At 37.3% G+C, this 22,427-nt stretch overlaps 1 protein-coding gene across 17 annotated transcripts in view; it reads right to left on the minus strand.

Annotated features, from left to right (window-relative positions):
• The window catches only part of MTMR3 (myotubularin related protein 3), an 82,886-nt gene that overhangs the window by 43,102 nt on the left and 17,357 nt on the right, over positions 1-22,427 (minus strand). For 4 of the 17 annotated variants that reach the window (XM_037379679.1, XM_037378747.1, XM_037378387.1 and 1 more), the window contains exons 1-4: positions 5,512-5,568; positions 3,685-3,765; positions 3,199-3,288; positions 1,880-1,996 (exon numbers count right to left, since the gene is read on the minus strand). In XM_037379679.1, the coding sequence (XP_037235576.1) occupies positions 1,880-1,996; positions 3,199-3,288; positions 3,685-3,765; positions 5,512-5,553 (330 nt within the window). In that variant the 5' untranslated portion in view covers positions 5,554-5,568. Of the gene's footprint in view, positions 1-1,879; positions 1,997-3,198; positions 3,289-3,684; positions 3,766-4,276; positions 4,298-5,511; positions 5,569-6,082; positions 6,106-7,993; positions 8,073-8,182; positions 8,287-8,805; positions 8,944-9,772; positions 9,792-10,624; positions 10,908-12,345; positions 12,433-22,427 lie in introns of those variants that run through there. The other 13 variants (XM_037379018.1, XM_037378837.1, XM_037378928.1 and 10 more) reach the window with 11 other exon arrangements.

Raw genomic sequence — 22,427 nt, forward strand, 5'->3', positions numbered from 1 at the left:
TATTTGATTTCTAGGACTCTCTTTTTTCTCATGTTCCAGCTCCTTGTTTTTAAGTATTCAGTCCTTTGCTTCGTCAATTCTAGTTGTCAATTTCATACAACATTCAGACTCTGAATTAAAAAAAAAAAGTAAATCTAACAGCAAGGAGTACAATACAGATTTATTGTAACAGGCCCCTTGGCAGAATTCAGCCCTAGAATTCACGTCTGTATCAAAGCAGCAAAGGAATTCTATAAAACACATGCCTTGTAATGCATCTCCTCTCTGTTGCCAGCAGCATGCAGAGGTGCATCTGGGTGAATTGCACTTGAAGCATCCCAACACCTAGCTGACCCTTGGCTACCATTCCAATGCATGGTGGCACCTACAACTTAACTTTTAAGTCTCAAGTTACGCTTCAGGATTGACTACAGAATAAGAGAAGTGAAAAGTACAGTTATGCTACCTCTGCATATGCACATACTTGTATCATATCCTTTGTATGGTCAGCACTGGAAGATAATAGCCCTTAGATGCCCAATTAAAGTTTTATAACAATAATGTTTTTGCCATCATTTTGATTAATTGCCATGTTCAGAAATATGTCCAGCAAACTTTATTTGCTGAAAACCCCCACATCATCACGAATTTTAGCACTTCAAGATGTTCACCAGCCCAGCAGACACGCCTATTCAGCCTACAATGACAATTTATGTACTAAAATTGCATTTAAAGTGAGTAACGATAACTATGACACAGGCACATTTCAAAGTCTGTAGATAACATAGATACATGATTAGAGACAAGCTAAATCAGTAAAGATTAAGTTTCAGTTGGTAAGCAGTATCTTTTAGAGTTAATAATTCTGTTCTGGCACAAAACAATAAAAAAACAATTTAAGATCTACATGGCATCAAAAGTAAAATCGGTTAAGTGCACGGGAAAACCCACTGATGTTCCAGACCACTGTCACATGGGTCTCAGTCGTGTATGCGTTGAACACTTGTTAACTCTTGTCTTTTGCTTCCCTTGCTTTTCTCAGCTTTGGAATAACATGCAGTTTTGGTGGTTTACACTTAAGTAACCACTGCATATTTCAGGATTTGTGACTGACACCTGGCAACCGTGAACAATTAGCCAGGGTCAGGATTTGTCTTAAAATAAGGAAATTGGTAAAAAACCCATCATCAAAAAAAAATTATTATACCTGTTGTATTACAAATACCCACAAAAATATTTCTGTGCCATGTATGATGTCCTATCAAATTCTATATCGCTCATAAATGGTATTACAGCACTAGTGCATGTCAGTGTTACACTACTGCAAAGGACTAAACAATGCCCGTTTAATTTATGTCTACGATCAGGAATAGCTAGATAAGTAACAATTTTTAAGAATGGATACTTAGAGTAAAATTCTTTAAAGAAACAGGCATCTGAAGATGGGATCCAACTCACACCTCTCATGTCAGTGATTGTACCCATACTATCCAACTTCAGACACTTAACTTCAGTAGCTGGACCTAGTTCCACCTTTTGAAGCTCCAAGCAAAGCACGAGTCTAGCTTAGGTGCTCCAAACAGCCTTTTGGAAGACCTTTTATTTCTTTACTGAGTATATACAGAGCTCAGGGAGAACAAATGGCTGACAGCCAGCCATAAAGAGAACGTAAAGCTGAGTGATGTGAAGTTTCCTTACAAAGCCTGATTTACAGAGGTGTCTAGTCACCTTTTGGTGCCTAAATATGTATCTGTTCTTCCTGAAATATGTGACATCATAGAGAGGTATTTCATTATCACTAACTTTGAAAGACAGGATCACGGTACTTTTATCCTAAATTCTCTTATTTGGATTGAGTTCAGAATACCTGTATTAGCACAACAGCATGAGTAACACTTACATTCACAACAGACTCCTTGAATTTGATGTGAAGCCTGTAATTAGAAAGTGCAATGATGGCATCCTCTGCTCGTCCTACATACTCCGTACTCTCACCATGAAGTTCAATGAAAGGGACCTTCAGAATGGGAAGAAAAATCTTTCAAAAACCATTTACCAAAAATATGTATCTCCTGTAAGCATACACTCAAGCACACAACATCTAAAACCAAAATGAAACACTGCTGAGAATTCAACTTAGCTATTACTGCTAAGAAGGAAAGTAAGGTTGGTTCAGAGATTAATTGTAGCCTTTTTTTTAAATGATTCCTCATTTTATCTTAATTTTCCTGAGTAGTAAGTGCTTGGTCAGGGAAAACAATGAATTTTTATAAAAAAATTCTGAGTAAAACATCCTCACATTTTGGCAAGCAGTCTGACCAGCTCCTTGATTTATGCTCTTGCTCCTTCCTTAATGGAGAGTGGCATTTCCATAATGTTACTAAATTCATGCTAAAGTAGGCAAAACACGTAAAATGAATAATCTCCTACGCTACTGGTCCCCAATATTCACCAAGAAAGCTCGGGTAACCAACTTAGACCGGATACCTAAATGCTACATGGCTGAGATTGGTTGGACACATCATACTTTTTGCGTCATATTTCTCACTGCAAATATGAAAATGCAGCACATGCTGCTGTTCATGAAGTCAGAAAACCTGCAGTCATATTACACTGCACATAAAAATTGCAACTGTTTAATGTGACTTAAGCCAAATTGAGCTGAGCTGGGTGAAAAGTGTAAATACTCAACTTGAAAATAATCTGGTTTTACACCAACTTAGCTTAAATCAATTAAAAATATTTTCTATTAAAATGAAACAATCTACCTATTCAGTTAACGTAAGAGTGCCTACATGGATAAAACATCTGAACTAAACTGATTTCAAAAGGAACTTTGGAAAATTAAGAGACAAAAAAAATAATCATTTTGTGTAACATAAGACTTTTGGCTTCTCAGTAACAAGTAGTAAAGGTAGCATTTAACCAGTTAGTGTTATTTTTTTAAAAAACAGAGTCCTGAAGTATGGAATAAAACCTAGCACTTGAAATTACTACACAAGTAATGGTTGCATTTGTCAGATGCTCTAAGGGATCTCTTGTAATGTAACACCCAAGTCCTCTGTCCTACCAACAGTACATGAGTATTTCAAAAGAAAACGTGTTTCTCTTATTGCTGTGCTCAATTGCAAATGAAAAGTCTACAGCAGAGGCCAAAAAATACGTAAGTCAACTAGAGATACTGTGATCTCAACTGGCAGGGAGCAGTGTGCTGATTACCTGAAGGTTCTCATCCTCTCGGATCAGCTGCTTCCTGGGAAAAATCTGATTAGCCTGGATGCATTCAAGGCTGTGCTGAGTCTCTTCATCCTGAGAAACAAAGCATTACAGTTAACTTCAGCCCCGTCACTTGCTGCATTCTTCACCGCATAGCAAGCTATCAATGACCAATGAAAAGCTCAAACAGGATGAAGCATTTAGAGAATTCAGGTTATCAGTAACTTACTGAAGTTACTAAACTTTCAAAGACAAGCACTCAAACAACTAAATATGATATTAGAAACAGTTTTCCTTCCTGCAGCCTGATTAATAGTCATAAAAAATGAAAGAATTGTCATAGTATCAGAAAAAAACCCCATTAACCTAGCTAGTCTAGCCCTACATTAAAAATTCAACAACCCCACATGTAAACATTAATTCTCTACTGTTTTTCAGATTTTAGCCTATTTTGCTTTGTAGCAGACCCTACAAACCCCTTTCGCTTACCATGACAGGCCCTGGATAGGAGGAGAAATCCTCGTCTTTACTCACAATACTTTGAGGCTCTTCTTCACGTATTATTAAAATCTAGAAAACCAGAAGAGTGTAACAATTAAGTTAATTTTCTTTTGGAAAATAAATGCAAATTAACTTTTAAAGACTGACAATTTAGCTGTTACAAAAACTGCAAGCAAACAGTAATTACGAAAAGATGAAATCCATATAAGCTCTCCTGAGACACAAAATCGTTACAAAATGCCTGGCTCCTTCTGTTCATTCTGAAAAGCCACCTTTGAATGTACTGCTGGGAGAATACCTGTCTGAATGCAGCAATTAGACCACTGTTTATATAATTTAAATTAAAACATATTAGCCTTTCTAGATCACCCTGAATTCTCTCCCAAGTCATTTACAGATGGTGATTTGCAAATACATAGGTTATAAAACCAATGGGATTGTAGCGATCATTTAGTCTCATTTGTTATGTAACATAGTTTGTCGAATCCTCCTGGAGTAATCTTTTTTCAACTATGGTATATAAATTCTAATTCACATACGGATAAACTTCATCATTTTATAGCTATGACTCATTTTCTACCTTCATGGATATATCAAAACATTCATTTTCTTGTGACATTTCCACTGACCACCACCAATGACCTTTCCAAGAGCTCCAGATCACTACACACTAGTGACTTGCTCTCTCCACTATCTAACAAACTAAAAATCTCTTATCATCTGCAAATTTTTTGGACATACTTAAGAGCATACAGCCTTGAAGTTTATGAAGTTGACTCTATTAGGAACTTAATGATTGAAGTGAATACATTAGTTACAGTTTGATTTTGAGATTTATCCTGTATTCAATTTTTTAAATTCAGGAAGGTTCATCCTTTTTTTTTTTTTTTTTTTTTTTTTTTTAAAAAAAAAAGGATGCATTCAAGTATTTTATGGGTTTTGCAGTCTACAGCGGGTAAAGATACAAAAAAAAAAATCTATCAGTCAAGTTTGGTCAGTTCTCAGGCTGTATGTCACCTTATAAATGTATTTTAAATTATCAGTGTTGTGTGGTTGACAGAGAAAACCACTTTGAATCCATCAGCTCACAAACGCACCACCATTGCAGGAAGTGCTAACTACATCCTGTATATTGTACACAATGCTTACAAAGGGAAAAGAAGCAGCAGATGCACGTATTTGGAAACTAAAGCATCCCACTGCTAAAAAGGATCAATAAGAAGAAAGCATTACACTGTCCCTAAAACCTCTGTTAAATAGGAACATCACAATAAACAAAATGCCTTTATGTCCCCAGAGCAGGGGAGAAACAGCTTATAAAAGCTTGCAAGTTGGCTCAAAATTGCACAGCTTGCAGAAGGACGTGTGTGTGTGTGTATAAAAGGAGGAAATTATTAAAATAATTCAGCTGGAACTAACATTAATTGACTAAAATCCAATGCAAAAAGTAGATATAAAATCCCTTTTTAAACAAACAAGAAAAACAAAAGGTAGAATACTTGATAAAATTCTGAATCTATCAACTATGGCAACTGATAAGGAAAAATGAAAAGACAACACAGAAATTTCCATGCCTACAAGAACAATAGAGAGTAGGAACATTCTTCTAAGTAATCAGAAACGAAGGAAATTTAGAAATGCTTTCTACAAACAGCAAGATGAAGATAGTATTATTGTTAACACTGGTTTTAAAAAAGGGAAGAATTATTTAACATTTTTGTTTCTAAAGAAGCAGAAGAAAGACGGTTCATATGTAAACTATGTTGTAACTGATAAGAACATTATAAGAATCACAATGATTAAAGCCAAAAAGACCATAAATCCATCAGGTTTGATCTTTAATATATCAGAAACCATAAAATTCAGCTCTTCTATTCAAAACATGAGCTTTTGCCTGATTGCAGCATGACTTGGTATTTTACATATGTTGTTTGTGTACACTTATCTTCCAAAACCACATCTACTCTTGAAAATACCAAGAAAGGAGGGGCTTGGCCGTTCTCTAAATGTATCTGGTTTCAGCTGGTAACCTTTGGTTCTCACCATATGTTTTTCAGATTACATGATGCACCGTTCTCCTTGATCTACAAGATTTAAAAAATGAGCCTCCTGCTCAACCAAGTTTAAAATGATGGCTGGCTAAGCAACTGGCTTATTTGTCCAATCAACCTCTATCTTACAGCTCATCTGTCAAGAAAGACACAGACTGGATTAACTTTGCAGTATATCCTGATATAATGAAGACTAATCATTCAAGAGAAGATTGGTTTAAAAACTGTAAGGTTTACACAGATCTCCTTCTCCATCCTTAAAATAATGATAACAGGAGTTATGAGGAGTTAGGGCATATCTGTATGAAGGCTTTTGAGGAGGACATTTCAGTTACCGTTTCAGCATGCTGTGGAGGCAGGCTGTTGGCACGACTGCCTTCTGCAGCCAACTACCTCTTCACCAGCTCCAATTCTGCTTTTCCAGAGTTGCAGCCACTGTTAAGTTGTTAAGGCCAACCATTTCCAGACCTAGACAATTTCTGTACAACTTCAACAAAGCCTTAAACATTTAATAGTAAAGCCTTCTGAATGTAAAAAATACCTTGCTATTTCAGAAAATTCCTTCAACTTCAAGCACAATTATTTAAGAAACACTGACCTAATTAAAAAGATGAGCTTCAATCCAAACCTAAAGCATGCTTAGCATCACAGATGAAAAGTTTTAATATAAGGCACTGTGCTGTAACAAAATTGTTTTTATACTTCAGATTGATTAGACATTTATTTTTAAAGTTTACTATATAACCATCTACATATTAGTAAAAAGAGTATTAGCTTAGCAAATTAGGTCTTTTAAAATTTCTTACAGCTGTGCTCCTAAAATCCAGCATAAACCATCAACAGAGACTATCTAAATTACTGCAAAATTAGCTTCTTATTCTAACTGCAGCATTCAGCTGCAAAACAGCTTCTATTATAATACTGTGGCTTTTTACATGAATGTGTCTTCCGTATTAAGGTGAATTTTGGGAAAGCTGTGTGAAAAAAAAATGTCAGTTTCAGTTTTAATCAGGATTATCAGATATAAACTGTGATGTTGCCAAAATAAATGGTACGAGAACTTATTAGACTGGTTGTAAAATAAATAGTTTGCATGCTCACACTGCTTCCAGGTATTAGTGAAACGCTTCATCAACTTAACTGCCACAACACAAAAGTACTTCTAAAAATCACTGACAAAACCAGCAAGAAACGTTGATTGTTAGAATGAAGTTCACTGATCTGATAGACAGTGAACATACCAAAAGAAAGTCATTTCCCATCATGTCAACAAGCTGATCCCACTCCTTTCATGATCTCATGATCAGTGGACTGAGTACGAGGGAAAGGAAATACACTACAGGCACCAGGGACAGGGACCACACACTTCCCTGCAGCTGCCCATACTGAGGATGGTCTGAATCAACTCTTCAACCAAAGTTTCAATGTCAATTTCTTTCTGTACCAAAACTTTCTAATCCATTTCCATCCCTACATTTAGCAAACGCTTCCAGATGAGTCATGTGAACAGAAAAAGGATCACAGTGGTTGTGACACCTAGCAAGGGATTTATGACCCTCATTTAAGAGCACTGCCTTAGAAGTGAGAACAAGAATGTTCCCCACACTGTCAGCGCAAACAAGCCGCTCTGTTGAATTCTACCCGTGATAATTAACACACTGTGCTACTCTGAAGGACAGCCTGATACAAAGTGAGACTAGCAAAAACTGGCTGAAGAAATCTGTTCTGAAGTTGACCCATATCTTTTTTTTTATTAGTTGCAGAATGGAATCAGAATTCTCATTTTGTTTAACTGCAGCTGGCAAATAATCAGCTCCTCCATGACAGTAAAAACCATTTCCCAGAAATTAAATGGAAATGTTCAAATACAGCTTAGATAAAAATTGATCAAGAAAACACTTTCATAAAAAGCACTCTCAAATTCAGGCTCCTACTTTTAAATAGGTTCACACATAAAAATAGATAACTTACACATAATGTAGTGAAACTTGGGTTTATTGTTAGAAATAATTCGGGGGGGGGGGGGGGGGGGGGGGAGGAGGGGGGGGCACTGAGGCCAAAATAGGTTCTTTTATCAATTTACTGTGCTGCCCTTTAAACTGTAGTTTCATGTCTATTAAATTACACCAAAAAAAGAGGTTAGTCTTGTTAGTTCTCCATTCTTATGTTCTGCTTGAAAGGATAAATGATTAGGAAAGGTTGTAACCTCAGACTCTGTTCAGCCAGTATAGGAACATCTTAATTACCTTTCATTTCAGACGTGCCTTCTGGTCTAAATTATGTACATAATTAAGACTAGCAATAACCATCTGTTTGCCAGTGATTCTAAACAAAAAACATTATATAAATAAAGGATCATTTAAATTCACATATATTTAAATATAGTTGAACTTACAGCAAGAAAAAAGAAAAAATGGAGGGGAAAAAGGAAGTACCTTTTTCATTTCATTTCATTCACAAGCATTTCACCTTGTTCCCCTGCCTTCCCCCTGTCCAGATCCTGAATTCCACTTGTTTTAGTATCAAAAGCAAATTGAGTTGACCCTCAGTTGCAAAACATAGCTATTTGTATGCTGTGTCACAGTTACCCTGCAAGTTTTAGACAGGAATCCAAAGGTTTTGACAAAGAAGCGTTGGAAAATCTGAGAATGAAATATTCAAGAATGCACTCTAGCTTTAGCAAAAGATGATTCTCTTGCAAACCGAAAACAGCTCTTCCCCTTTTGCAGGTGGAAGGAAATTATTCTGAGATAAGGATAAACACTTAGTTTCCCACGTTTCAATCCCTGACAGCAAGGTTTCCCCTCTTTCCTGGCACTGCATGTAGAAGTAATTGAAAAGTTTTCAAAAGTATTTACTGGGGAAGTAGCTAACAATATGGACATTTACACATTACTCACAAATAGGAGCAGGATAGACAAAGAATCATGTTTGAAGATTGTGTACAACTAAGAATCAGAAGGGGTTTTTTATAATTAAATTCTAACTTGGTAAAATATTGATTTTTGTCTAACGACTTGGAAAATGCTTTATTTAATTAAGAGTAATCAATGCTCACCATAGAATCCACCTTCAACAGGCAGCTCATCTTACCAAATTAATACAAACAGCTTACCAAAGAATGAGAGAGAATAAACCAGTCCTCTTTGTCCCAGAAAGTTTCAAACTATACTCTTCTGATACTTCACATTGGCAACTGCAAATAAAAAGAGAGTACTTTAAAACATGAACCTTCATTTAGAAAAAAAAAAACCCACTTCTTCAATAGCTAGTGACTTATACAATAAACTCTATGTTATGTTAGTTTGTCTTAATACAAGTAGAAAAGTAAGAAGTACTAAGTCAGTTTTAACTACTGAGATCTTATACGCCCAAACAGGGAATTCAATAATTGGATTCTGACAAGTACATGTGTGCTGGTTAAGGCCTCTTTTCTGGTAAGGAACAGTTTAGAAATCAAAACCACAAAGCAATTTAATTTCTTTTTTTCTTTTAACATTTTTGGTACACAGAAGTGGGAAAAAAATTACTTAGCAATACAAGCTACAGGAGAGCTCTTTTCTAGAAGAGCCAACTGGTTTTGTACTGATCTTCAGAAGTGTTTTTTAATTGTACACTAAAATTAGCTTTTTAAAGCAGATGATGACCTCCAAACAGTGGTTATTGCCTAAGTACTTTGGGACAAAGCTGAAAAAAAGCCAAGGTGAACAACGATGCTCGCATGACACCATGCAAGCCCTATCTTTTTGACTTTCTAAATGCTGTGGAAAGAGTTGTTTCCTCAAAAATAAATGTAAGTATTGCACCTCAAATACATATTTGTCAAAAAAATTATATGGAGAAAATATCTGATTTGCTTCTTCCTACACAGTCACTCTAGTAGGTTTTTACAGATGTCTTCTACAGCATCTGAATGACTGCTAGGACACAAAGTTCTATACTAAAATACCCAAACCCTAAAATTCAAGCTCCAGACTAAGCCCAACCATTGCTAAAGCGCACAAGCAGCCAAACTGATGGAATACCACTGCCTTGTATCCAGTGTACCCGAAGACTCGCTCTTCACAGTAACTTGGGAAGCTATCCCAATAACATGCTGCATGTGTATATGCCTGGAAAGTCTAACTTCTATAAACATGTAATCCTGCTACTAAAAATAGTTTGCTGGTACTCTGTGCCAAAACTAGGGATAGTTTTCATTCTGGTCCATTAAACAAAATAAACCCCTATTTTGCATTTATTGTGCCCTTTAATTTATGGTTCATGACGGGGGGGCAAAAAAGTATTTTCAGTATACAAAAAAAAGATATATAATTTTAGGACTGACATAGCAGAAAAATAGTTTCAGAAGTACAAACTTAGATGTATCAAACAAAACAGATTTAACATTTCACACAGCAGACACTTTAGGGGAATCTCATATGCATCTACATTCAGTTATTATTTAAACAAATTGTGACATTAGGATGTTTTGCTTTAGTAGGAAACACCCTAGGAGTGATCACAGCTTTTAAAAACTTCAGCTAATCACGAATTACAGTTTTATAATAGTTTCTAAAAGCAACATTTGGTTACCTGCAACACAGATAAACTTTTTTTTTATTTTAAAATCTGTCTCTACCAACAAGCCAAACACTAATTCCAATAGTTTTATGGGTTTATAATTAAACAAGGCACACGAAGCAGAAGGGGCAGTTTTACTTTGAGGTACCAACTTGATCACGCAACAAGTTCAACTTTACAGCTGCTCAGTTATACAAAGTCATCTTTCATTGGAATACTCAGCAAGCTTATTAAAAAAAAAAAAAAGGCTATGAAGGCAGACTATGCAACTCCAGAGCAACTCTTCAGAGACAGTCTTCTGGCCACGTCCTTACTTTTTACAAGGCAAGATACACATTTAGGGTAGCAGGAGGCAGACTTATTTCGTGTGTTTTAGGTCCAAGAAAAAAAACCTTCACAAAATCTGCAACAAGCATTTTATTGAATTTAATGAGGTCTGGAAGAAGCCACTGAATCTCAAGAGTTTTGTAGAGAGGTTTTAAAAACAGGAGACAAATGTTCCAATATAAACGTTAGTAATTCCGCTTTATTCCTGCCAGTATTAAGAAAACACTTCAGGACACGCTCATCAGCATTCCTCTTGCAAGGCTGCTAGTCACAGATAAGCACCTCAAACGTTATCACTTCCTAAGTCAACAACTTGTGCCAAAAAAAAAAAAAGGAAAAAAAAAAAAAGCTGACTGTAAGAAGAAACATTGCTGTAAATTCTACTACCATCTCCAAAACACTAATTACTTAAGGGAGGAGCAATCCCAAGTACTGCTGTATAACTGTTTAATGAATCCAGCTGAGCACATCCAAGTTTGATGCCCCTGAGGAGGGGGATGCAGCCTTCCCCTCCATGTGCTCCCACCGTTTCCTTTGCATGAGCTCTTCTGTTTGAACCACAAAGGACAGATTCAGCACCATTAAGAAAGCAAAGGGTAGAAGAAGGAAAACAGAACAGGACCATTTCAGTAAATCCTGCAAGGTCAAACATGTTTAGTAAAGGAATTGGCTTTGCACTACCTTTCTTATTAGGCTGTCACACTGTCATAGCTGCTTGGGTTAGATTTTTTGATTTACGCACAGGTGCTGAAGGACATATTAACACTGTCCAATTTTAAACATGTAAGAAGTCATTCTGCCATAGGGGGCCAGTACTTCCAGAAATGCGAAGAGGAACACTTAAACTAAACTTTTGCTTTGAACCATCTTCTCAGGATCCTTCCCTGTTGACTGTTTTGAGAATTTGGGCATTAAGTGAACAGTTTAAGTAGCACATCGGTCTTGCCTCCATTGTTTTTCTTCTTGGAAGATGCTATGCAGAGGTAGAGTAGTAGGATGAGATAGCAATCATTCTATAATAGTGAAAGACAAGCAATAACATAACTGGGGAGGAAATTCAGAATAATGGTTTCCCAGTTGCAGAACTTTAATCCCTAGAGATATTCCAAACCTGACCAGCCCTTCAGCAACCCAACATCAAAGCTGGCCCTACTCTGAACAGAGTATTGGACTACATGACCTCCAATCTAAATTATACAAGTCTGTGACAATTTTTTTCTTGACATTTAATTAAAAAAAACAATGGCAAATATCTAGAAAAAAACTCTTGAAAAGTTTATTAAAACTTGTTCAATTAGTTGTCACTTCAGTTTCTTAGCTGAAAGGCTGTATCTAGCGAGAATAGAAGCGGTATGGTTTGATAAACATAAAGTTAAACGACAAAAGAAAAGAACAGCTTTGCAAAAAAAACCAAGTCCTGATCTTCTGTAGCCACAAAGCTATCCTCAACGCTGTAGACAAAACTAAACCAAACTTTCTTCTGGTAGTTGCCCATTTTAAGTGTATTTTTTCCTCCCATTGCTGAAATACAGCATTTCTGCAACAGTTACGCCACAGCATGTCACAACTGTAATATTATGCAAGTGCAACTTCTGATTTAGAAGTTCTCTATTTCTGTTTACGTTTCAAACTTCATAATATTGCTGCTCCCATACAACCAAGCTCTGCAGTGCCTGAACCTTCTCTTGCACCACACTATCACACTTACCATTTCATCACCTTTTTGTTCAGCTGTTTTCTGCTCAGCTTTAGCTCACATATAGATGGTTCTTCTCTTTCCTTTTTAATGTTCTTCCTTTTGGATTTTAGCTTGCTTTCCCCAAAAACTATTTTTACTTTATTCTTCACGTGCTAAGGAACAGGAACAGAGTGCTACTATCAGGTACCTACCACTTGGGGTGATGTGGTTAGCTCGTGGCTGAGCTAAAAACCACAGAGGGCATGACAGCATGGGGACTGCGGCTTTGAGTACAGCTGCTCCTGAGGCTGGATAGTGCAAAGTTACTACTAAACAGAAAGTTTTAGAACACGTACACAGAGAAGAAATACCAGTCTTCAGGAAAGTATTTTTTGGTTCCTACTGCCATGTGTCTTTTCATAGGCTTCCCCAGATTTAGTTACACAACTTCCAGTTTGGAATGCAGTTGAATACAAAGGAATGTACACATCGCTACTCAAACGCATGACAGATTAAGCGGAGATCAACCACCATACAGAGTACCTCACTACCCCTTAACATGGGTGGGGAGCATCTTACATCAGAGCATTTTGAAAATATTTTATTCCATTTTCTGTTCTATCTGTGCTTCTGTGAGTGAAGTATAAAAATAATTATACAAGTCCAAAGAATCAAAAAAGTTCTGTCAACATCTGTCACTGCACTGACTCATACGTTAATGGCAGGTAACGAAGTTTCCTGCAGAACCCTTTCCAGGTAGACATGTTATTTTCCTTCAGCTTCCTACTCAGAAGAGGCACTAATCTGTTTTTAAAGCAGCTTAAGCTGATTATCTTTGCATACTAGTTAAAGAAATGACTTTTTACACTCTTCAAAAATTAAACGCAGAAGGAACAGTTCAAAGATAGGACAAAAAACATCTCAAACAGTAAGCAAAGCTTGAAATAGCAAAAGAACACAGTAGGCAAGGCAGTAAAAGCACTGCTGAGACTTCCTTTCATTAGGAAAGTTCCATTCTTCCATAACTGATGTAAAGAATAAAATCTTTAAAGTGGGATTGCTGCATTAATTATTCAAATTAATAACAGGTTTCTTTCAGGAAAGAGTGTTTCTGAATAAGAATTATATATCTATATTCTTCACTGATCTCAAAACAACCCAGGTCAAAAGACCACAAGGTTGAAGCCAAAATCTGAAGAAAATGCCACTTTTTCTTACAGGATTTCAGGTTTTCTTTTGAATTCCTTTTTCATTTGGATAAACCCCTGAAATCTAAATAGTGTAATTGTTCATACATAAGCTAGGATACAATTTGCCCATCAGAGACCTTCTGAAGAATCACTGGAAATTTAAAACTCTAAGTCATTCTATTACTTTCTTTTCCTTTCAATTACTCCATATTCCTCAATTTTGCGTGCATGACAGACAGGTAATGTCTACCAAGAAAGACCATGGAGTTATACATATGTCTGAACTGTGCAGGTCTGCAAGGATCTGACTCTAGTAGTCATGTATGAAAGCTGACAGGACACAGAATACTGACCAGGGCCTGAGCTGGTGGAAACTCAGCAGATTTGTGCAGGTTCTAAGCTAGGAAGGTGATCAAGTGTGCTGGTGATCAAGTGTGCTGGAGAGGGTATTATGTCAAAAGGTAACCAAAGAACCATGAGAAGTAGGGCAATATTAGATTGTAGTTATGAAATAAAAAGCAAGTGAGCAAGACTGACTGAGACCAGGCAGAAAAAAAGTTCCATTTGAAAGTGCAGAACAGAGTAAGAAGGGAATAATTTGTTCCTCATACATCCCATTTTTCCACTAAGGTCCTTACAGCCCATTTGCCATGAGTCACATTCCCTCCACTGGTGCTTCCTTTCTAGAAGGCAGGCAACAAACAAATAGGTGTAAGAGGCTGTTAAAGTCTCAAAGGTTCTACTTATCCTCCCAAATCACCTGTTCATACCCCTTTCCCTCCTCTGTAACATTCTGCTTAAAACTCAATCCTTTCTGTTAATTGGAAGAGTACTAGAAAGAGGCAGCTGCTGATCTAGGAGACCTGCATTACACAGTACCCATCATGACAGGATCCTTACGTGTTGTAGTTTATTGACAGTGAATGCAACACTAAAGAGATCTACAAGTCATTAAAAAAAGAAAGTTCCAAAAATAGGAATAACCAAGAGGCAAATTTGATTTGAAGACTCCTGCGGAGTTTCAGTCCCATGAATTTTTTTTCCCTCCATTGAACTAGTTTAGAACAACATACAGCAGTTATGGCTATTAGCTCCTCTGTGTGTAAGTTGACCTCATTTTCTCTATACTTTGTCTGGCACAAAGCTTTTAAAACCTCTTTAACAAAACACCACTCAATCAACGCTTTTGTCATAATAACTTTATTGAAAGACCAAGTACCTGCTATGAATAAACATTTCTTCCTCAAAGCATTAAGTGGGTTAAGTTATTACAAGGTGTCCACAGCAGCGAACTCAGCCCCCCACAGAGGCTAAGAGCAACAGCACTGATCAGCTGTATCACTACCAACAGGCAGGAGACAGCAACATGTTTTCTGTTATCCAGGCCTGTGACAAGACACTTCCTTTTACTGCACACCCTGCACAATGCAGTTATGGACTACAGGTTTAATCCATTGATTCTTAAATTGTATTGAAAAAGCCTGTTCTGTCAAGGAGGCCGTTTGGGTAAGACACACATCCTCCTCCTTCGCTGTCTTCACTTAAGAAGAGAAGGCCATTTGAGAGGCTCAGTGTTCAATGACTTTCAGACTACCTTATGCAAGCATGAAACTTCATTTCAAATGGCCTAACACTAGCACTTGACAGAATTGTGGAAGACTCCAAAAATGCCTTTTTTAATGTGACACTTAAGGTGTTTCTGCTTTAAAACAGACTACATTTGCATTCCCTGAAACATGGTGAACCATCAGAAAGGGTACTGCTCCCACACTCTTCAACAAAACAGTCCCCTTCCTTACCTGACACCAACTCCAACATTTCAGACCCCTCCAACTCCTAGATGCATGACAGAACTCATACAGAAAGAAGTCAGATTATGGAACCACTACTCTACAATGTTGTGTATGTTGTTTGCTTCCAAAGTAGAGCCTGAAAGCAACTACATGACATTTAGAATTTATAGAATTTGGGGCAGCTTAAGACTTTCTTCAACACCGCAGGAGTGGCATTTTCTTTACGGAACTAGTCAAATAGCTTGCTCATCTCAAACTATTTTTCAAAGCATTAAGCAGGCCAAGATAAATGGCAGAGTTTACAGTTTAAATACTAATAACCCTCAAAATGTCTCATCTGCATTACAACTATTAAGCATACAACTGTATCCTGGACCAACAGGAACTAATACACAGCAATGATATTTCTGCCAGCATCCATGAACTTGGGGATGAACAGCCAGTCTCTTCCATCCAACCATGGCAGGGGATAAGTATGTTTGATCACAGCATTAGTACTATTGTTTATTTACAGTATAAAATAGTAAGTTAATTCAATACAAGAAAAGCATTGAGTTTGGCTATTTCTTTATTAGTAGATACAAAACAATCCTGGTAACAACTGAATCAAGCAATCATATTGGAAGAGCTGACCTAGGCAGAGCGCCAGCATTATTTAGTCACAAGAGACCCTTTTTTATGAACTGACCACCTAATTTTCACATTTCAGGAGTTAATCAAGGAGCAGGCTAGCTTTTCTAGGATAAAACAGCTGTATTCTCGAGAGCAGTCTAAATACTTGTTTGGGCATCATCCACAAGACCACCAAAACATCAACAGCAGTCACTGTTCAACCAGCCACTTCATAAGTACTGTAAGTCAAATTACAAAGATAAAACTACGTGTGCTTGTCATGATAAGGAGACCAACAAAAGCTGGGTAAGGAAGCACTAGCAGCTTAAGTGAGTGTAAGGAATTTTCTGCTAGCTCTTACTTAGACAGCAAGTTCCCATTTAAAGCCAGACACATGATTTACCAAACAGGTTACTCCCTTCCTTATATTTGAGCAGCTAACCCCTTCGAGTAGAACAAACAGGTTTTTGCATCAGTCCATTTCCAGTTTCAACTTCTCCAAACTTTCAGCAGTATGCTCTGTTACTAGTCTGGTTTTCTACACAGTGAGAGAAGACTCACACCAGCATTGCCCTTCACCTAGGCAGAGCAGTTAAGAGCTTAGGCTCCTTATGTGTACTAAGACATACACAGAACTCTGATGCCTTCCCCAATGAAGGAGGCTTCTTATATTTAGATCACAAGGGACAAACTGGTTTGGCTGATCTACCAGTACACTGCCTCCAAAAAACCTGCTACTTTATGTCCTTTCTTTGACCATCTGATTCAATTCACTAAAGCTAGGACAAAATGCAGGAAGAGCAAATACCTTTTTCCTCCTATAGTTAAAGCACTTCAGTATCTTCCAAATATTAAGACAGTTGTTTATTTCAATCTTTTTCCATTCATGGAAGGTCATAGTTACTGGCAAAATATTACTTTCCATTTGCAAGCTGCACTTAAGACCTGGCATTGGTCTAGACAACTAAAATAAAAGGCAAAGAAAGTCTTAAAAAAGGGTCCTACAAATGTATGCAGAAAAAGGACGCTGAGCCACCTATCAGACTACAGTGAGCAGCTCTGAACTCTTACTTGAGAGCTTAATCAAATACCAAGGATTTAAACAGCATTTGTACATGGGCCTTTGATGTGGGAGGCAGGAGGCACAGTAAGTAGCCATGCATCTCTTAAGATTGCCTAAAGAAATCTGAGACTAGTCTTTATGTATCTCAATTTCCATAACAAGTTTTGAAAATCAATACTAGATACTCATAATGTATGTAATTAAGTACTGAGATCTTCAATAGACCAGTTAATTTTGTCACACTGTGAAATTTGTTCCTCTACATGCGCAGCAGTGCTGTTTCAGAACCAGTTTGCTATTATGTAAAATTTTTTAAAGCTTTTTTAAGTCCAGTAGTCCTCCAGCTACTAAACCAAGGTAGTTTGTTATGCAACGATCTTGTTCAAATCTTGAACAATCTGTCAAAGAAAGGAACAAATACGATTTCTGAAGTCATGTTTCCAGAGGCTGAGTTCAGTCATGACAACTCCCTAACATCTTTGCTCTATTTAACAACTTCTGTGAGTATACAAGCTTGTCAGTTTACACTGAGGTTGCACAGATATTCAGAGCCAGGAAAGAATTTTCTTGGATTAACAGAATATACTTACTCTAAAAGGCTAAACAGCATGAAGCCAAAGTTAAAAATATTTAGGCAATTCAGAGAGGCACCAAAAAAGGTTTTATGGGTTTTTGTTAAGGCATATATGTATATCAAAACACTGAGTTCAACAGAATTTCAACTAAGTTCTGCAATAGACTGCAACTCTGCTAGTGAAAAAAGGTTTGATATCTTTCCAGTTAATATTTACTAGCCACAAAGTCTCTCCTCTCCTCCCTCCCACATTTAAAGTTGAAAATCCATTGACCTAAATGTTCAGGCTTCCTTGGGAAGATACCAGCAGATATTTGCCTTATGTGGAAAAAAGGAATAAATCCGACGTGGCAACTTTATCTCCTTTGAAATTACTGCTTCAATGGCAAGATCAACCAACAAGAATGAGTTTCTCTAGGGAACAAAGATTTAAGTCTGGATTTCCTACCTGCTCACTTAGATCAACCCACACCAAGTTCTGTATAGCTGATAAGTTTATAACAAAAGGATGTGTTGCTCCAGTATCCTATTTTATATTAAATACCCTTTTTAAAAAAAGAGGCAACACAAAAGTAATGCAAGACAGTAACAAGTGTTTATATATACAGGCAAACAGATTCCTACAACAATTTAACATGAGAAACAAAGGTTGCTGTAGATTCACTGTTTCTAGTGTTGAATTACTGTAGGAATGTATTTGCCTATATACAGACACTTACGACCTGGTGAACACACCTTTCCCCAAAATCTGAGTTAGTGTGGATTTATTCACATCAGGCAAACTCTCATTTAAATCCCCTCTCACTTATTTTTCCCCTAGAGAAACTCATTCATATTGGTAGATATAAACAAAGTGAGAAGAACAATAATAATACAAAGAACATAAGTAGTCATTTAAGTGTTTTATCCTTTAGAGAACATTCACTCCATCCCTGTGCGACTCAAACCAAACTCTGTTTACTAAGAGAATTGGCTGTAATAGAGATAAATCATCATTTTGAACAAACAAAGAGTTTGGGTTCTTCAGCAAGTTACCTAGATGCCGTGCATTCACATCTTACCCCACAGGCACTGTAGAAGTGCATGCAGTTCAACAGATATTTCTGTTATTGATACATCAGGTAAGGTAATTTTCATTTTTAGTATGGTTTAATCCCAGATTTTAAAAATATGTACATCAGTATGCAGGCAACTTTAGTTACCCACTTTAATTTTGTTTTGCATTTGAATCATTATCAGCCAGCAAGACTTAACCTTCCTTTAAATAAAAAGATTTATAGCCATCCTGACAGTAGATTTAGCATGTCCCCTTCAAGTTGTATTTTATAAAGACACACAAGAATGTGTGCATATTAGTCCATAAGCTCCCTTAAGGATATGAAAATAGCACAAATTACATTTTTAACACTTCAATTCTTACCTGTGACTTGCAGATATCAAGCTTCAGTTAAATGCACCAAAGCAACTTTTCACAGTAAAAAAAGTAAGCTCGATTAGTCTATTGTTATTTAATCCTTCAATTTGAAGTTTCCTCTGGTAACTGACTTAGTAGCAAAACCAAGTCTGTACTTACTGAACACAACCTCAGAGATGTCTGTCTTAAATCCATGAGGATAGAATACTCGAGTTGCATTTCCTCAGATTCAAAAAGCAAATCAGGAAAGTTTTGGCAAAAAAGATACAAAAATAAGGAGCAATAAGAGGTTAACACTTGAGTTTTGGGTCCTAATTTACTGCTTTACTTCTGATGAAATTAAATGACAAAAAACCCTGACCTCAACTGACAACATCTTGTTTCATGACACATAAGTGGGATGAAGCTGCTGACAATGTATGAACACAACCCTGAAACTCAGTTTGCTCAGGTACTCAAGGATCTCAAAGATCTTATGAGGTGTCAACCTTGGTCAAAGTCCAAACCAAAAAAAGGCAAGAATTTCTTTCCTTCCTGTAAATGTAAGAGCTGCCTGAACTAAAGCTTGCCATCAGGTCCAGAAGGACTGCACTTCACAGAAAGCTTTCCTTCTGAAAGACATTCAAATTAAAGACCAGAGATTTGTGCTGTTTACAGTCACAGTAACAAGATTCAGGCATGAAAAAGCAGAAGTTACATCTGTCCCTGTAAATCCAAACAGGAAAGCAGAAAGAACTAGGATAGAAACATGCAAAAAAATTCAGAACAATCTGGGCTGAATGAGACAGTTGCACATTAGTTAGTCCAGCCCTCCACTTGACACAGTTCCATTTAGATCAAGCTGCTCAAAGATTTGGCCAGCCAAAGTTTGAGTATCACCAAGCATATTCCTTCTAGACAACCCGTTCCAGTATTAAGGTTAGAATCTTAAACTAAGTTCAGAAAAATTCACAGACAAAGGAAGCTGTGGCAAAATCAAGGAAAACAACAAGGATAAGAACAACATTCAGAATACTTAGGTCTACCTCACTTTTATTATAAGCCTTTATTTCAAGAGGTTATGCAGTTGGTGTAACAAATCTACATGTGAAGACAAATCTAGAAGCAAATGCTCAGAGCTTAGACAAAAAAGGACTTGTAATTTAAATAAATACCAGCTTGCTGTGGGAAAAGCCTCAGTAGTCAGGCCTTGTATTTCTGAAAAAGCTTGCATACAGTTTTGCACTCTAGATTCAAATACCAAAAAAGCCAAACTCCTTTCCTGAATGAAAGATTTTATCTTGATCTAGAAAAGCTTACTTGGCAAGTTTAAATTAGTCCATCAACTAAGTACAAGGACCCAAGGAATGTATATTTTATTGCAAGTAACACCTCTATGTCATTAGCTTGGAAATACAACATCTCTGCATCAGTTTCAGGTCTAGCTGACAACTGTTTTGGAAGTCTTCTCTGATGGTAGAAGCTTCCAGAATAACCAATGAAATCCACAAACCAACACCAGCAGCCAAACTATGTTTGGTTCAAACATCTTAAAGCTTGACAGGAACTGATAATGTTCTTTATTCCAGTTAACCATTACCACAGGTGCTGAAAAACAGATCTTCCAAGAACAGGTAAGAAAATGGCCTGTTTTGATATTTTACCACTTCACATGTAACAGCTCAAGAAGTCAGAGTACCGGTGTGTAAATGCTGCTGTAAGGGAAGAGATCCTTGACAGGGCAGGTATGCTTTGGTGATGGATTCTTGGATTAGGTTGTTACATGTAGTTGCACAATAAAGTAAACAAAGCACACAAAACTGACAGCCCAAGACCCATGTATTAATGACACAGCAGATATCTTTACTACTCATACATGCCACAGAAATCAACTTGTAATTGCATCTTAATATGTCTACACATAAAAAGCATGGAGTGAAGAATTACACATTAGGAAATGCAAGTGCTATGATCACCTGTGAAGCTTTAGTTCAGCTTCTCTTGGAGTATGTACGATTGGTAACTCCCTTCATATAAACATTCCTATAAACCCCCACCCTAACTCAGTGAGCTACAAGGACAAATACTCCCTGAACCCAGAACTTCTAATTATATTCATTTTTATTAAACTTTGTAGTCAGTGTAGAGTTCTGCATCAAGTCAATCATCTCAACACTGCTCATTTTAGAGCACCTCTTCTGCTACAGATCCACAGTGCTTACCACAGTTTTCACACTATCCCATATGGTTAAGTGGTAGTAACGTATTTTCAAAAGATTGAAAAACTAAGCCCAGCAAGAGTTCAAGGCATCAGAAGGATCTTCTGGTTTCAGTACCCATAACAGATGTCTGAAGTCTAGTTCTTCAAATACAGAGCAGACTACTATAAAAACTGGGAGTATTTGGGAAATACAATCCACTAGCTGGGGGCCAGAGCTGCAGAGATGAGCGCTTCAGGCCTGGAGCTGTGCTGTTAACACCAAAACCATAATTCCATACACACCTGTAGGTTTCCAGTAACTTACTAGCCTGCACCACAATCCACAACAGGGCAGGGACATACCTAGTTCTCCAGGATGGCAGTCACCTGACTCACCAGACCACCTCCTAGAAGTTCTGTCTAGCTAAAGTCACCATTCCCTGACCCAGTGCTTCTCCAAATACCAGGAGACTTAAGATCTTATTGGGCCACCTGGAAGTTCCAGATTTCTTCAGGTGTCCGAGGCTATTGCAGCCTCTGCTTAATTTTATCTGTTATTACCTGCAGGGATGAACAACTGATGCCAGCACACTCCCAGCAACAGTCAAAGGATCAGTTTGCTAGGCATTTGAATATCCAATCATTATTCCTCCCACAAACAGCTTAATCTTTATTGATATTAGTTTACTGGCTCAATTGCACAGCACAGATGAATCTCTTCTGGAGGGAGATGAACTCCCTGGCAAGCCTTCAGGATAGAATAGTACTCACTGGTATGGTAGCTGGATCAACGGCCACTGCCATATTTATCAGGAAGCCCAGGTCATCAAGGACTCACATTAGAGCCAAAATGAGTCAATATACTTAACTCCCATAGCTTCCTTTAAAAGTCAGCCCTAAAGCCAGGGGTAGAGTTGTCCAGTTTATTACATTAAACAATGTCAGAGAAAATCCCTTAGCAAATCAGGTAACCTTTCTCCCCTTTATAAAGTTTTCTTGCAGAGCAGCATATGGCAGTTTAAGCTGACAACACTGGATACATGAGGGGGAAGAGTCCATGACACTAACGTTTAAGGGATATTCACATTTTACACATGCTCAAGCTACATTAATGCTAAAACTAGAAACCCAACAAGGTTCAAGAGGCTCTTACACCAAAATTTTTATACAGATCAGGAGCAGCTGTCCTTTACTAAGTTTCTTTTCCTTCCATATGCTTTTGTTGTTGCAGGTCCCCCAATTTACTTGAGCTCCCACAACTGCTTTGAAGCACTGCAATACTGGGCT

Source organism: Falco rusticolus, chromosome 1 (assembly GCF_015220075.1).
Source record: "Falco rusticolus isolate bFalRus1 chromosome 1, bFalRus1.pri, whole genome shotgun sequence".
NCBI lineage: Eukaryota > Metazoa > Chordata > Aves > Falconiformes > Falconidae > Falco > Falco rusticolus.